Source organism: Eleginops maclovinus, chromosome 18, assembly GCF_036324505.1.
Source record: "Eleginops maclovinus isolate JMC-PN-2008 ecotype Puerto Natales chromosome 18, JC_Emac_rtc_rv5, whole genome shotgun sequence".
Lineage (NCBI taxonomy): Eukaryota > Metazoa > Chordata > Actinopteri > Perciformes > Eleginopidae > Eleginops > Eleginops maclovinus.
The window spans coordinates 4,566,674-4,579,601 of record NC_086366.1 but is presented as its reverse complement, the minus strand read 5'-3'; the positions used below and the strand labels follow the sequence as shown (position 1 = coordinate 4,579,601).

At 44.3% G+C, this 12,928-nt stretch overlaps 1 protein-coding gene across 3 annotated transcripts in view; it reads left to right on the top strand.

The window, feature by feature from the left end:
* The window catches only part of mecom (MDS1 and EVI1 complex locus), a 153,602-nt gene extending 141,192 nt beyond the window's left edge, over positions 1 to 12,410 (top strand). For all 3 annotated transcript variants that reach the window (XM_063907699.1, XM_063907698.1, XM_063907700.1), the window contains 8 exons: positions 752 to 778; positions 4,409 to 4,575; positions 4,722 to 4,799; positions 7,218 to 7,387; positions 8,189 to 8,333; positions 10,387 to 10,632; positions 10,718 to 10,916; positions 11,139 to 12,410. In XM_063907699.1, the coding sequence (XP_063763769.1) occupies positions 752 to 778; positions 4,409 to 4,575; positions 4,722 to 4,799; positions 7,218 to 7,387; positions 8,189 to 8,333; positions 10,387 to 10,632; positions 10,718 to 10,916; positions 11,139 to 11,273 (1,167 nt within the window). In that variant the 3' untranslated portion in view covers positions 11,274 to 12,410. The remainder of the gene's footprint in view (positions 1 to 751; positions 779 to 4,408; positions 4,576 to 4,721; positions 4,800 to 7,217; positions 7,388 to 8,188; positions 8,334 to 10,386; positions 10,633 to 10,717; positions 10,917 to 11,138) is intronic.
* Positions 12,411 to 12,928: the final 518 nt, after the last annotated feature.

The window sequence follows — 12,928 nt, the reverse complement described above, 5'->3', positions numbered from 1 at the left end:
CATTGACGTTCATTTGTTCACTCTTCCCCCGCGGGTGAGAACGGTCCGTCGGAAAGTGAAAACACCACTTTCTCAGGCGTACGTTTTTTTTTTTTTCCTCTTTTCTGGCCGTTTCTGGTCTGGTTTTTACAGGCTGTTTCATTTGTCTGATTTATGTCCCCCTGTCCAGACTGCTGCGAGGGCCCAGCCTGCAGCAGCCACATGGCCGTCCCACACGCCTTAATGAGGTGTCCTATCAGTAGAAACACTAACAGAGTGCTTAGGCCATCTTTATGACTTTATGATGTCTGGACACACAAATCATTCCCAGAAACACCAGAGTAGGTCTAACCCAGACCAGGCAAGAAGGGGCCCTTCTGTATACTTTTCAGGGGGTTTGTTTTCAGTCACCTGACTCATTCTTATATATAAAAAAAAAAAAAGAAGTTGGGATTTTTTTTTTTCAACCTTTTGTGATTCAGCCTTTTATTTCCTGGCAGGATTTTTTTACTGCTAAACTATACTGGCTTAGATTACACACTGGCAATGCTATAATGAGGCCATTGAACACCAGGAAGTGTTGGGAACTATTAGAGCCTCCTATAATTCCAGCACCATAACTCTGCAGATAGACAGCTCATTCAGAGTGAATCACATCGGGACCCATCACTCCCTCTGTACCCATATGTGTCCAAACAAAAAGCTGTTTGATTAATGCGCCACTTCCTGGTTCTGACTGCCTTCTCTTTCTCCTTCTGTTCCCGCCCCTCAGTTTCGTTTGCCAGATCAGAGAACTTGGGTAAGTTCCCTCTTTAACCTACAGTACTGCCGTGTGTCTGTGCCTCTATCCCCAAACAGAAACCCATCCCCTTTAATTAACGCATGGGCTGCTTTTCAATTTACAATCACGCAGCATCCGCATGGCATCAGCCCATCACGCACTGGACTCGTGTCTGGCCATAAAACCAGAAATGTCATCTGAATGTTTATATTGTACATCGGAATATATGATTTTATTGCCCTGAGTATTTGATTTGTTTACATATGGACATATCCCCCTCTCAGATTCACATGAAAGGCTTTAAAGTGGGGATTTCCAGACGAGCTACACCCAGCAGCTCTGAATATATGTTTGCTTATTTGGCGAATGAAGCAGTGCTCTTTCAAATGGCTATGGGAGTGGAGGGTGGTGTGTAGGGGGGCTGCTTTACATCAGCGCGAGGGTAACAGTCTCTTTGGGACTCTGGCGGGGTGGACCAGGGGGGTCAGTTCCTCCCTGCAAACATCTGGTTCCCGATAAAGATCAACAATTGAGAATGCATCTCGCTAATTAAGGCCCTCACAGCATCACTGACATCTGAAGATAGCCAATCAACTGCTGGTCCCCCAGCGACGCTACAGCAACAAGCAAGTTCACACACGCACACACACACACACACACTGCCCAAGAGGGACAGACGAGGGGGTTTTGGGTGTTTGTGTGTGTGGTTCTCTTATACAAAGAAGTAGGGCTGTTATTAAATCTTTGAAAAATCGCTTTGGAGAAAAATGTGGGGCCGTTTATGTCCTTTAAAACGAACATTTCACACATATTGTCAAACAGTGGCCTAATGAAGCTGGCTCAGGGTTTTATTTGTATTCTGTAATACATCTTATTCATTGAATGCATAAATAATGTACTGCTCGGCTGCAAACAAAGGATTTGAATCCACTTAGCACCTAAACATGAGGGACTACAAATGTTATTTAGTTTGTCCACCAACGTGAGCCATGATACAATCAGTTTGAACTGAAAAATAATAAACCTTTAATCATAATTCATTTTAAATTAAGTACACAGCTCAATCGTTTATTATTTACTTACTTTTTTCTGAAAATTCCCATACATAATCACATTATTCCCATGCAAAGTGCTCACAGAAACCTTCTTTCTGCTCCAAACAGCCGGACAAACACCAATATCTTTTCTTTTGAATAACAATGACTTTCATTTAAAGCTCACAGAGGCCATGCTTGACCAAAGGTGTGAGATTAAACTCTTGATAGAGTGCAGCAGCAGCAGCAGCAGCAGGAGGGGATTGGGGTGGAGGCGGTAGTGATCAGACTCCCCGAGTACATGGAGTATTTTTTCTTCTCTAAAGAGTGTCTTATCGGGTTCGATACTGCCGACAGCTTTAGGGGCTCCTAATGTTCCCAGGAGTTATGGGCTCTCGTTTAGCAAGACAGACAAACCGAGCAGTTGGAAAGAGCCCCATGAAATACACAGTGCGCGTTTAAAAGAAATATGAAAGCATTTCACCTCCCTCTTCAATCCTTCGCCCTCCTTCTTTTCTCCCACTCTTTGATTCATGGCATGCAGCATTGGCATATTCATAATCAAACGGACCTGACATTCCACATCCTCCCTCAGTGGGAACGTCGACGGCTGCGGCAGGAACTTTACACTCGGCCGTCACTCCTAATCAGGCCGCTCCCGACACCGGGCTCCCCCGTCATCCATCAGCCCTTCCCTCTCCAGGGCTCCCTCTCTCTTTCCTCTTCTCCCCTATCGTCTCGTCCTTCATCATGCTTCTTCTCCGATTCTCTTCCTCTGTTTCCCTCCCCACGGCCCGCTCCGTCTTGGCGTGAAGCCTAAGAGTGACAGGGGGTGAAAGCAGGAGATGAAATGTCAGAGTCGGAGCAGGGCTCTGGTGGAGGACCCGAATCACCATTGATTTGTTGCCTTATTGAAATAAGAATAAGAAACAGGCGGAAAATTCAATACACGCAAAATAATGCAAATTTGCGTGGCCCCTTTAAAGAGAGAGGAGAAAACATGCCTATGTGTGTGTGGGATGGGCTGACAGGCCCTGCGGCCTTCTGGGACCCCCTCTCCGCCCCCCCGCCTCCATCCCACTCCCCCGCTCCTCCCCCATCCCGCCCCTCTCAGCACAGCGATATCATTATTACCCGTGTCTGGCCCTTGATCAGTAATGTCAACATCTTTCATATTGACGAATGTGCTGTCTGCCCGCATTGTGCACAGAATGGTTTACAGCCCAGCAGTGGACATGAATCACTCCTCTGCCACACACACATACACACACACACACGCACATACACACACACACACACACACTACAATGACATACTACGCACATGCCTCTAAGCACACACGTTGTACACACAAATACATTACCAATACATACCTTGCTCACACACACACATATATTTTCACACACATTGCTGGCAATTAATCAACTATGGCCACCATGCAGCACATACTTTCTTTTTCTCACACACACACACACACACACACACACACACACACACACACACTAACAAGTGCACACTTCCTCAGAGAGTTCGTGATGAAAGTAAATGTTCAGCTTCATTAACAGATTGGCTGCAGTCCTTAATCCTATATGTGTGTGACATGTGTGTGTTTGTGTATGTAACGTCTGTACATGTATGTGCCTTTGCTTTTTGCTGAATTGAACATGCCTGCCTTCCACTCAGCATGAATAGGAGAACACCGTTTTTTATTTAAAAGTTATGAATCATGATCAAATGTACTTGTCAAGCACACATATCAGGGACGTGACCTTCATGAATCTTTGATGAACGTCCTAATAAGAATTTGCCCGATACCTGTTTTCACTTACCTGGTGGGACTGTAAACAAGGCCTGTCCATCACACAGGAACACATTGTCTAAAAATATGAATTATATATCTAGTAAAAAGCATTTAACAGTACGTAAGACTCAAATATATCCAACATTTGGCATTGGTGTTTAATTTTAAGACATTTACAACAAATATAGAAATGATTTCCCCCTACAGTATTTAAGCCTATACAGATTCATTGTTTATTGCTTTTTTTTAAAACATTTTATTGCATCCTGTAACGAAAAAACAATTCAACGACATCCTGTAGTATAAATAATGGCTATCTAAAGTGTCCAAGCCTGGAAAATATATGTTTCTAAATTTAAAAAACAGTGAATTTCACACATATCATTGTTTTCTGAGGTAAATCAGTTTTGCTAAAGATTTATAAGTGGTAAGAAGCATTTAAAAGCAGATAAGAATCACATGTCACACGTTTTGCCTTTTGTGTTCAACTTCAAGACATCTACAACAAATATAAAAATGTACGCTAGCTGCAATTCTTTCTGCAAGGACACCCTTTTATTGCATCCTGGAACCAAAAATGCAACGAAATCCTGCATCTACAGCTGAGAAAACATATGCTTTCAAATCCAAAGAATATAGAATTTCACACATATTATCATTATTTTCTGAGGCAAATCAGTGTTGTCAAGTGGTGCAGCGTCAACAGCCATCAGTCTCATGTGCTTTGCATGTTAGCTTAGCGATGCTAACGTTGTGTTTTCCCAGCACCACTCTAACCCGGGTCTCTCTGCTCTTCCTCCCCTGTGTCCTCAGATGTCGGCCATCGAGAACATGGCGGAAAAGCTGGAGACGTTTGGCTCCCTGAAGCCCGAGTCCGGTGACCTGCTGCGCTCCGTCCCCTCCATGTTTGACTTCAGAGCCCCCCCCTCCGCACTTCCAGAGACGCTGCTGCGCAAGGGCAAGGAGCGCTACACCTGCAGGTAACACAGAAACTCCAGTGGCATGCTTTATTTTAAGATTTTAACCTTCATGCTGGTGGTAAATCATCATTCCTCTGGTAAGCTTTTAATATTACAGGGTTTTTTTTCATCTAAAGGTAAACCATACTTGTTTTTTCCCTTTATAGATATTGTGGAAAGATATTCCCACGCTCTGCCAACCTGACCCGCCACCTCAGGACTCACACGGGAGAGCAACCGTATAGGTAAGACTATCTCTACGAGTCTTAAGAGCCACACACACACACACACACACACACCATCACATACACTGTCCCCTGGAGCTGTCTGTGTGTGTATACATGTTGAAGAGGTGTGTTTAGGTTTGTTTGAGCTGTTAGAAGGGAAGAGACAGTCCAACAGCAACACGTCAGCTCAATATCATCCTCCTCTCTCGCCTGCTGCCAGCATCCCTCCTCCTACCAAAATCACTTCCCAGAATACACACTCTTAAAAAGGCTAGTCATGAGTCAGATTTGCGTAATAACTCCCGAGGGAATCACTGCTTCTTTTATTCAGCGTATTCTCCGTCAGACGGAGAGATAGAGAGAAGTATTTGAAAAGCAGCATGGATGTTTTCCCAGGGAATTTTCATCTGCAGTTAGGACCGACTTTATGGGTGTTTTCGTTTGCCGTAAAAGCCTGGAGTAATTATCCTGCTGCTAAATAATTTGCCTGATGAAAAATGGTGCCCGTAGCCAGGGTGACAGGATAAAGTAGGGGGGGGGGGGGGGGGCAAAACAGAGCAAGGAAGGGAGGAAGTTTAGTGAGAAATTGGGGTGATGAGGAGCGCAGGCAGATGTCCAGCCCCGGCAGCTGGGGCCATTTCTCTTGTGAGGACCCAAAGTGATCTGCATGCTACCCTGCACAACTGCAATTTAATTAATATACTGTCCTATATGTTAAATATGTTATGTCTACATGTGTGCTGCTGTAGTATATAGGTATATTGGGCTTTTATAGAACATGATAACTCATCCACAACATTTTATATTGTGTATTTAAATCAGATATACTGTATGTATTTGTCGGCTGTAGATATGTTTATATTTATTTGTTTTTATTATTTTTGTACTTTTTTCCACCTTTTGAATATTGTAACGCCTTGAACACACTGCTGCTGTAACGAAATAAGTTCCCAATTTGGAATAAATAAAGTATCTAAAGGTTCATTTAAATAAACAGAGGGATTTATCTTGTAGTTTTATCCCTAAAGTAAAATTTGGGTGCCAGACAGAAGAGTTTTGTATATATTTCTCTATAAAAACAAAGGTTAATTTAAACAAACAGAAGGATCTCTCATCTATCTATCCATCTATCGATGTACCTATCTATCTATCTATCTATCCATCTATCCATCTATCCACCTATCCATCTATCCATCTATCCGTCTATCCGTCTATCCGTCCATCCATCCGTCCATCCATCCATCTATCCATCTATCTATCTATCTATCTATCTATCTATCTATCCGTCTATCCGTCTATCCGTCTATCCGTCTATCCGTCTATCCGTCCATCCGTCCATCCGTCTATCCATCTATCTATCTATCTATCCATCTATCCATCTATCCATCTATCCATCTATCCATCTATCCATCTATCCATCTATCCATCTATCCATCTATCCATCTATCCATCTATCCATATATCTATCTATCTATCTATCTATCTGTCTATCTGTCTATCTATCTATCTACCTATCTATCTATCTATCTACCTATCTACCTACCTATCTACCTATCCAACCATCCATCCATCCATCTATCCATCTATCCATCTATCCATGTATCCATCTATCCATCTATCCATCCAACCATCTATCCATCTATCTATCTGATTCACCTGATTTGCGTGCTATCATCACAAAAATACATGTGTTTTGGGGGAATGAAGTTGTCTAGCAAAAAGATGCAGACACTTTCTTTTTGTAAAGCTTTGGTTATAGGAGTCCTTCCTGTCCAGGTGCTGCTGAAGTAACAATGCAGCAGCAGTTCGGTACACATGTACAAATTAATCTTCCACATTTACTACATGTGGATAATGAGTAAGCGCTGGCCGGCTCGGCTCGGCTTTGTAGTTTCTAAGGTGGAGGAATGTTGGCCCAAAGCTTGGCTGACCACAGGGGAGAGAGAGAGAGGGAGAGAGAAAGGGAGAGAAAGAGAGCAGGCCTCGCTGCCCCGGCCTGATAGCCTGCTCTCCACACGCTGGCATGCCATTAAACATCACCGCTGTATTGTAATTTTTTTTGTGGAGATAACCGGGGGGGTTCCTGTGGGACAGCCAATCGAGCGAGCTAATTCCAGCAGAAGAAAAGATGTAATCTTCTCGTATAATTTTGCATGAAGAAACTTGGCAAGGGGCTCTAATTTTGCAGGGCTTCGACCAAATCTGCTGCATGCTTATTTTGTGAGGGAAGAATGCAGTTTTATTGCGCTGGCTGGAGATAAGAGGCAGAGCTGTTTCACCTTAAACAAGCTCCTCCATCATGTCTGGGACTGTGGGACTGTGTGTTTGTGTCCCATTATGTTTCCCACAGAACAGACCACACGTTCCTGCTTCATTATGCAGTACATTTGGACTTATGCTTGTGTATTTCATAATTGCTTCTTCTTCTTCCTGCAGGTGTAAATACTGCGACCGCTCCTTCAGCATCTCCTCCAACCTGCAACGCCACATCCGCAACATCCACAACAAGGAGAAGCCCTTCAAGTGCCACCTGTGTGATCGCTGCTTCGGTCAGCAGACCAACCTGGACCGCCACCTCAAGAAGCACGAGAACGGCAACCTGTCGGGTGAGACGTCTTCATCAGTCAGAGCTGTTTCAAGTGTTCTCCCTCCATGTTTCATCGGGGGAAATCTGAGCTCCTTTGCATATTAGTTAAACATACTTATAAACCTGACTGCTGAATAGTATAAAACATAATTTACTCCTGATTGGAAACCATTTTCTGGAAATGTTGATTACATAAATCTGTCATCCACCTCTGCAACAGCACAGAGCTTTTCTTGAATGATCTGCTTCCATCAGCAGCGCGGCTCACAGGTCTGACAGGTTGCTTTACTCTGAATCAGCAGAACCGGCAGCGACAGCCGAGAAAAAACACTCTCCACTTAATCAGACACCTTTGCACAAACACAATAAATACACAAAGATCATATAAAAGAAATGGTTAAACAGAAGAAAAAAATTAGCATCGTTGACATGATAAAACAACAAAGATACCATGACAGGTCCATCATTACAAATGCATGTTGTTTGGCCAATCATTTCCAAATCTAATTTAATAACACTTGTAATTGTAGGGGAATAGTTTAAGGTCCTCAAAGACACCAAATATGTCACAAATATGATGCACCATCAAATATTTCCCTATGTTATCGATCAACTCACTAGGAAGAAGTCTGAGTGAAATATGTCAGTCGTTTAGTCAACAGGAAACACAGTATGTTAGAAAGCAGAGAGTTATCAAAACCATATATTTAGCACTTTAAACTGTGAAAATATGCACGAAAGATTGTACGACGTCAACCATGTATTTGCAATATTTACTATGCTGAATCAGAACTGATGGATGTTGTTTGTCTCTCTGCAGGCACTGCGATGTCGTCCCCTCGTTCTGAAGTGGACGGTAGCAGCGCCATTTTGGACGACAAGGAGGACTCTTATTTTAATGAAATCAGAAATTTCATCAGCAACACGGGCCAGAGCCAGACCTCACCGGACCCCTCTGAGGAAGGGTGAGCACAGAGTCATGTCTCTTTAGGGACTGTCCTTTCTGATCTGATCTCCAGCTACAGAGCTAAACAGGATGTGTTATAATAGAAGTAGAGTGGCACAAGATCATTTCCGAGGTAAATAAAACAAAAAAGACTGCTTTATTTACATCCAGCCAGCTAACCAATCAGAGCAGACTGGGCTCTGGTTTCAGACAGAGGGTGAAAAGAGGTGCTGCAGCACAGGCAGTAGGGGAAAAATAAAAAGCTATTTGAACATTAAAGCATGGAGACATGTCCCAGTAGAGGAACAACAGACAAATATCGACCTGAAAATGAGCAGAAGTCCTTTTTAAAGGAGAAAATGATTCCTCCTGAAAAAGTCCCCGTCCCTCATTACTGCACGTTGAACTCTTGCAATAATTGCGACTTCATTAAGACTTGAAAAGTGCTCTCAGGGCTTCAATAGGTATGAATAATAGGTCAGTTGCTATCAGCTCATTTTGGAGATTTTCTTACCACCCAGCCAGCCCCTCGTTAATGATGACATCATGCTCCGAGGTCTGGATTGGAGAGAGCAATCATCCGCGATGACATTTAAGATAACGGCGTGAGCTCCTTATATCGGTTGCCATTGGGCCACACGTACGCAACAGATATCTGTGTGCATGCAACTACGTCTGAGCATTATGCAAATAAATTCTTGGAGCTGCGATCGGGGTCAGATAGCGGCTCCGAGGTCTGCTCAGGTCTCCGTGTTTGTTTTCATGTGACTCGAGTCGGTCCGATCGGTGGGCAGATAGGGAGTCTGGATAGAGATCTCGGGTGATTGTGCAGAAGGCCTGTGAGAGCAGGACCGGGAGGGGAGAGAAACAGGGAGGAGGGGAGGAGGAGGGGGGTGCAGCAGTTAAAGCCCGGCACATCTGGAACCAACATGTCTGCCTACAGGAAGAGGGTAGAGGGGGTGGGGTCAAAGGGTCGGCCCGTGTTTCCTTTCAAAGTGCTCTGCTCCTGACTACTCCTGATAGATACTTTATCCCCAGCAAATTACCACGTTTGAAAGCGTAATTAGCGAATCTGTTTTCTTAATCACAGAGCTCTCTCTCTCTCTTCTGGAGCCGCTCTCAGCTTGTTCGCTCCACACGGCACAAACACCGCGATGGCCTTAAACTCTCCATCCCAGCGGGGGCTCTGTGGAAAGCACTTTTCTATCAGCTGCAGATAAAGAGGATTTAAGATAGATACAGTATGTGCTGAACTGTTATCTGCCATATCTTCCCTGCACGCTCAAATGCATCTCTTTCAGATCCAGTGCAGGTGTCCTGTTTAAAAATGTCCTGTAATTATGAGGCGATGTGCTCGATGGGTTTTGTTTCCTATCTATCTTCTTCCTCTCGTTCCCAGTCCGAATCCTTTGTGCGAGAAAAACTGCATTTTTGAGAGCTGACGAAAGACGTCCCAGAGTGTAATTAGTGAATCAGTCTAAATGTGGTTCCAGATGATTTACCAAATGGTGGTTTCCTGTGGCGCTGAGACAGAGGGACAGATTAAGACTCCCGACAGTTTGGATAGCTCGCCCTCTCTGCCTCCGCGGGGAAAGAGGAATGGGCCGGTTGGCAGCGCTCTCATAACTCTGCCGACAAATGGGGCTGTCAGCTAAATATTTTGCCTATTAGATGAATACAAGATAGTAGAGAAAATAAACAAGGAGAGAGGCGAAGCACTCCGGCTAAGTGCTGCAGCGATCAGCGCTGATATGCCCAAAGGGGCTCCGGACCAGAGCCTGATGACAAACAGGAATCCAGCTCTCGATCCCAGACGCCTGATCCTGCCTCAGATCCACTTCTCACTGTGCCCCCAAAACATTGTTTGTGTATGTAGAGAATGATTCCCACAGGAACAAAAACCTGTGTATAGTCTTCATTTCAAGGTCTTATTAGTCACATTACGTATGTTACAAGCACCAGAGGAATTTCCTAAATACAAAGAATGTGTATTCATAAAATATGCACTCTCCCTCTCATTTATTCTTCCTACTCTATTACCAATTAATCCTATCGTTGGCCTTGGTGCGCAGGTTAAACGGCGGCCCGTTCGAGGAGGAGAAGCCGCTGATGGCGAGCCGCGGGTCACGTGACCTGGAAGACGAGGAAGCGGAGGAACTCGGGGCCGATGAAGAGGAAGGAGAGGAGCCGGGCAGCCTCCCTGGGAAACAGGAAGACGAGGCGCTTCCCAGGGGCCTCGGTGACGACACCATACAGGACGAGATGGACTTCAGCGGACCCAACGACTTGAACCTCAACTGCAAGACCTCTCCTCGGAGGTACATTTGATCAAACGAAAAGATCAGGATCATGTGGAAAGTGTCTTGAAGTCAGCTTATTTTAAATGTTCTCTTTGACCCACAGGTATAAAGAGGAGGACGAGGAGGAGGAAGAGCAGAGCAGCTACTCAGCCTTGGATCATATCCGTCACTTTTCCGACATGCGAAAGCTGGATGAGAGCGAGATGAGCGACGGAGACGGAGATGAAGACGATGGATCGTTTGGCTCCCCGTCTCTCTCAGACGCTGTCAAACAGCCGCTCTTTAGGAAGTCTAAGTCTCAGGTAAGAGAAACACTGACAGTTCACCTGTTTACCTAGAGCTGTACAGCTAGCCAATAAGAGCAGACTGGGCTGTGGTTTCAGAGAGAGGGTGAAAAGAGGTGCTGCAGTCTGAGAAAACTAAAGAGCTTTTTGAACATTAAAGCATGGAGACATGTCCCAGTAGGCAGTAATACATTTGAATTGTAATCTGTATTTAAATGTCATCCCTCCCCCGTCCCTCAGGCGTATGCCATGATGCTGTCCCTGGCTGAGAAGGACTCTCTCCACCCAGCCTCACACACCCCGGCCACCATGTGGCACAGTCTGGCCCGGGCTGCTGCTGAATCCAGTGCCATCCAGTCCCTGAGCCACGTATGATGACACCCCCTCAGCGCTTTCCTTTCACCTTTCAACCCCCCTAAAAAAACCTGACCTATGGCACTGGGAGCCCATTGCAGGGTGCGCCGGGCCCCTGATCGTCCACAGAGTGACTGCTGAGCAGAACCACGGCCCATCTCGACTGCTGAGCGGAGCGCCTCACACACCGAGCAGGGAACCCCCCCCGACACCTCCAACAGATAGAGAGCAACTCGTCCCTCTGAGAATTGATTTCTTACACCAAACAAGGATGATAGCAAAGATAATGATCGTGGTGAAAATAATAATAATAGCTGTATTTATTCTGCTGAATTTCTATGTTTTGCACAGCAAAGGCAGCTGGCGGACAAGGAAGATGGACGTGCTGATGTCTCAATGCTACACATTTATTGGCCAGCACGTAGAGAGTCGTGTCTCTAAGACAGCCGGTTTCCGCCTTGTGTGTTTCACTGTGCCCTGACAAAAGCATCATTATATCATAATACAGGAATTCCCCTTTATTAACCCCCAGAGATCCACAGGTGTTTCTCATAAAGACATGTAGGCCTACTTGATGATTAAAAAAAGAATGAAGGGTGGGGTTAGCAGCCTCGAATGAAAACCGCTCCATGTACGGACAGCGCTAGAGGCGCTTCGATATCACTGAAGTCACTGAAGAACAAATATTAAAAAAAAGTAATTGCTGAACTGAAATCAGGCCAGTTTCCCATCTGCGTTTTCATAGCTGCGTGTGTCTGCACAATCATAGCACTGTACACGAGTGTCTCTCCGTCTGCCCGCCTGCGCTATCTGTGAAAGGATATAAATAGATTGTCTTTTTAGTGGAAGAGAAGAAAACACTTTTTACTGAAATTAGTAGCCAGAAGTTAATTGTTGTTCTGTAAAGGGCATCTGTCTTTTTTCTCCCCAATCCATCCTAGTCAGCCAACAATACCACTAAATAGCCTGAATGCTAGCCGTTAGCTCCTCCATGCTCGTGTGTCTTTCATTTTTTTTTAGACAATCATGATTTTGTTTCCATTCTTTCCGTTGGTGTTGTTGTTGTTATTTGCTGTTGTATGTTGAGAATTGTATTTATTTCTTGGCAAACTGTAGTTTGTTTACTGAATAGCACTGCTCTTAGCCCAGGTGAGAGAGAGGGGGCGGGTGGGGGGGTGGATGGGGTGGGGGGGGGGGATTCTTCACCGGGCCTATCCCAGAATTCAATGGGGTTTGTAGATTACATTTTGAGTGCCGGATAGTATTAAACATACAATTCACTCCTTATTCTTCTAATGAAACCGGTGGATGAATAGATATTACTTTAGGGTTTTTCTTTTGTTTTCTATGACAATTTAATGATTCAATTGTAAAAAAAAAAAAATTATAAAGAATGAGTAATAAAAAAAAAGCCAGGTATAGTTTCTTCATAAACGCATGATTGGTCTGGTGAGATCTGTATCTGACATTTTCTACGGTTGTCTGCAAGCTTGTGTGACGTTCGGTTCATGTTAATCCCTTGTGCCAAATTTATGATAAATAACAGATTACTTTTCATTTATTCTCCCGTTTTGAGGGACCAGATTTGTTTGTTTTTTGTCGTTGTTTTTGTTTATAATCGATTTTAAAAAAAAGTAATCAGAGAGTTGAGGTACTTTTGTTTTAATGCTTTCTAC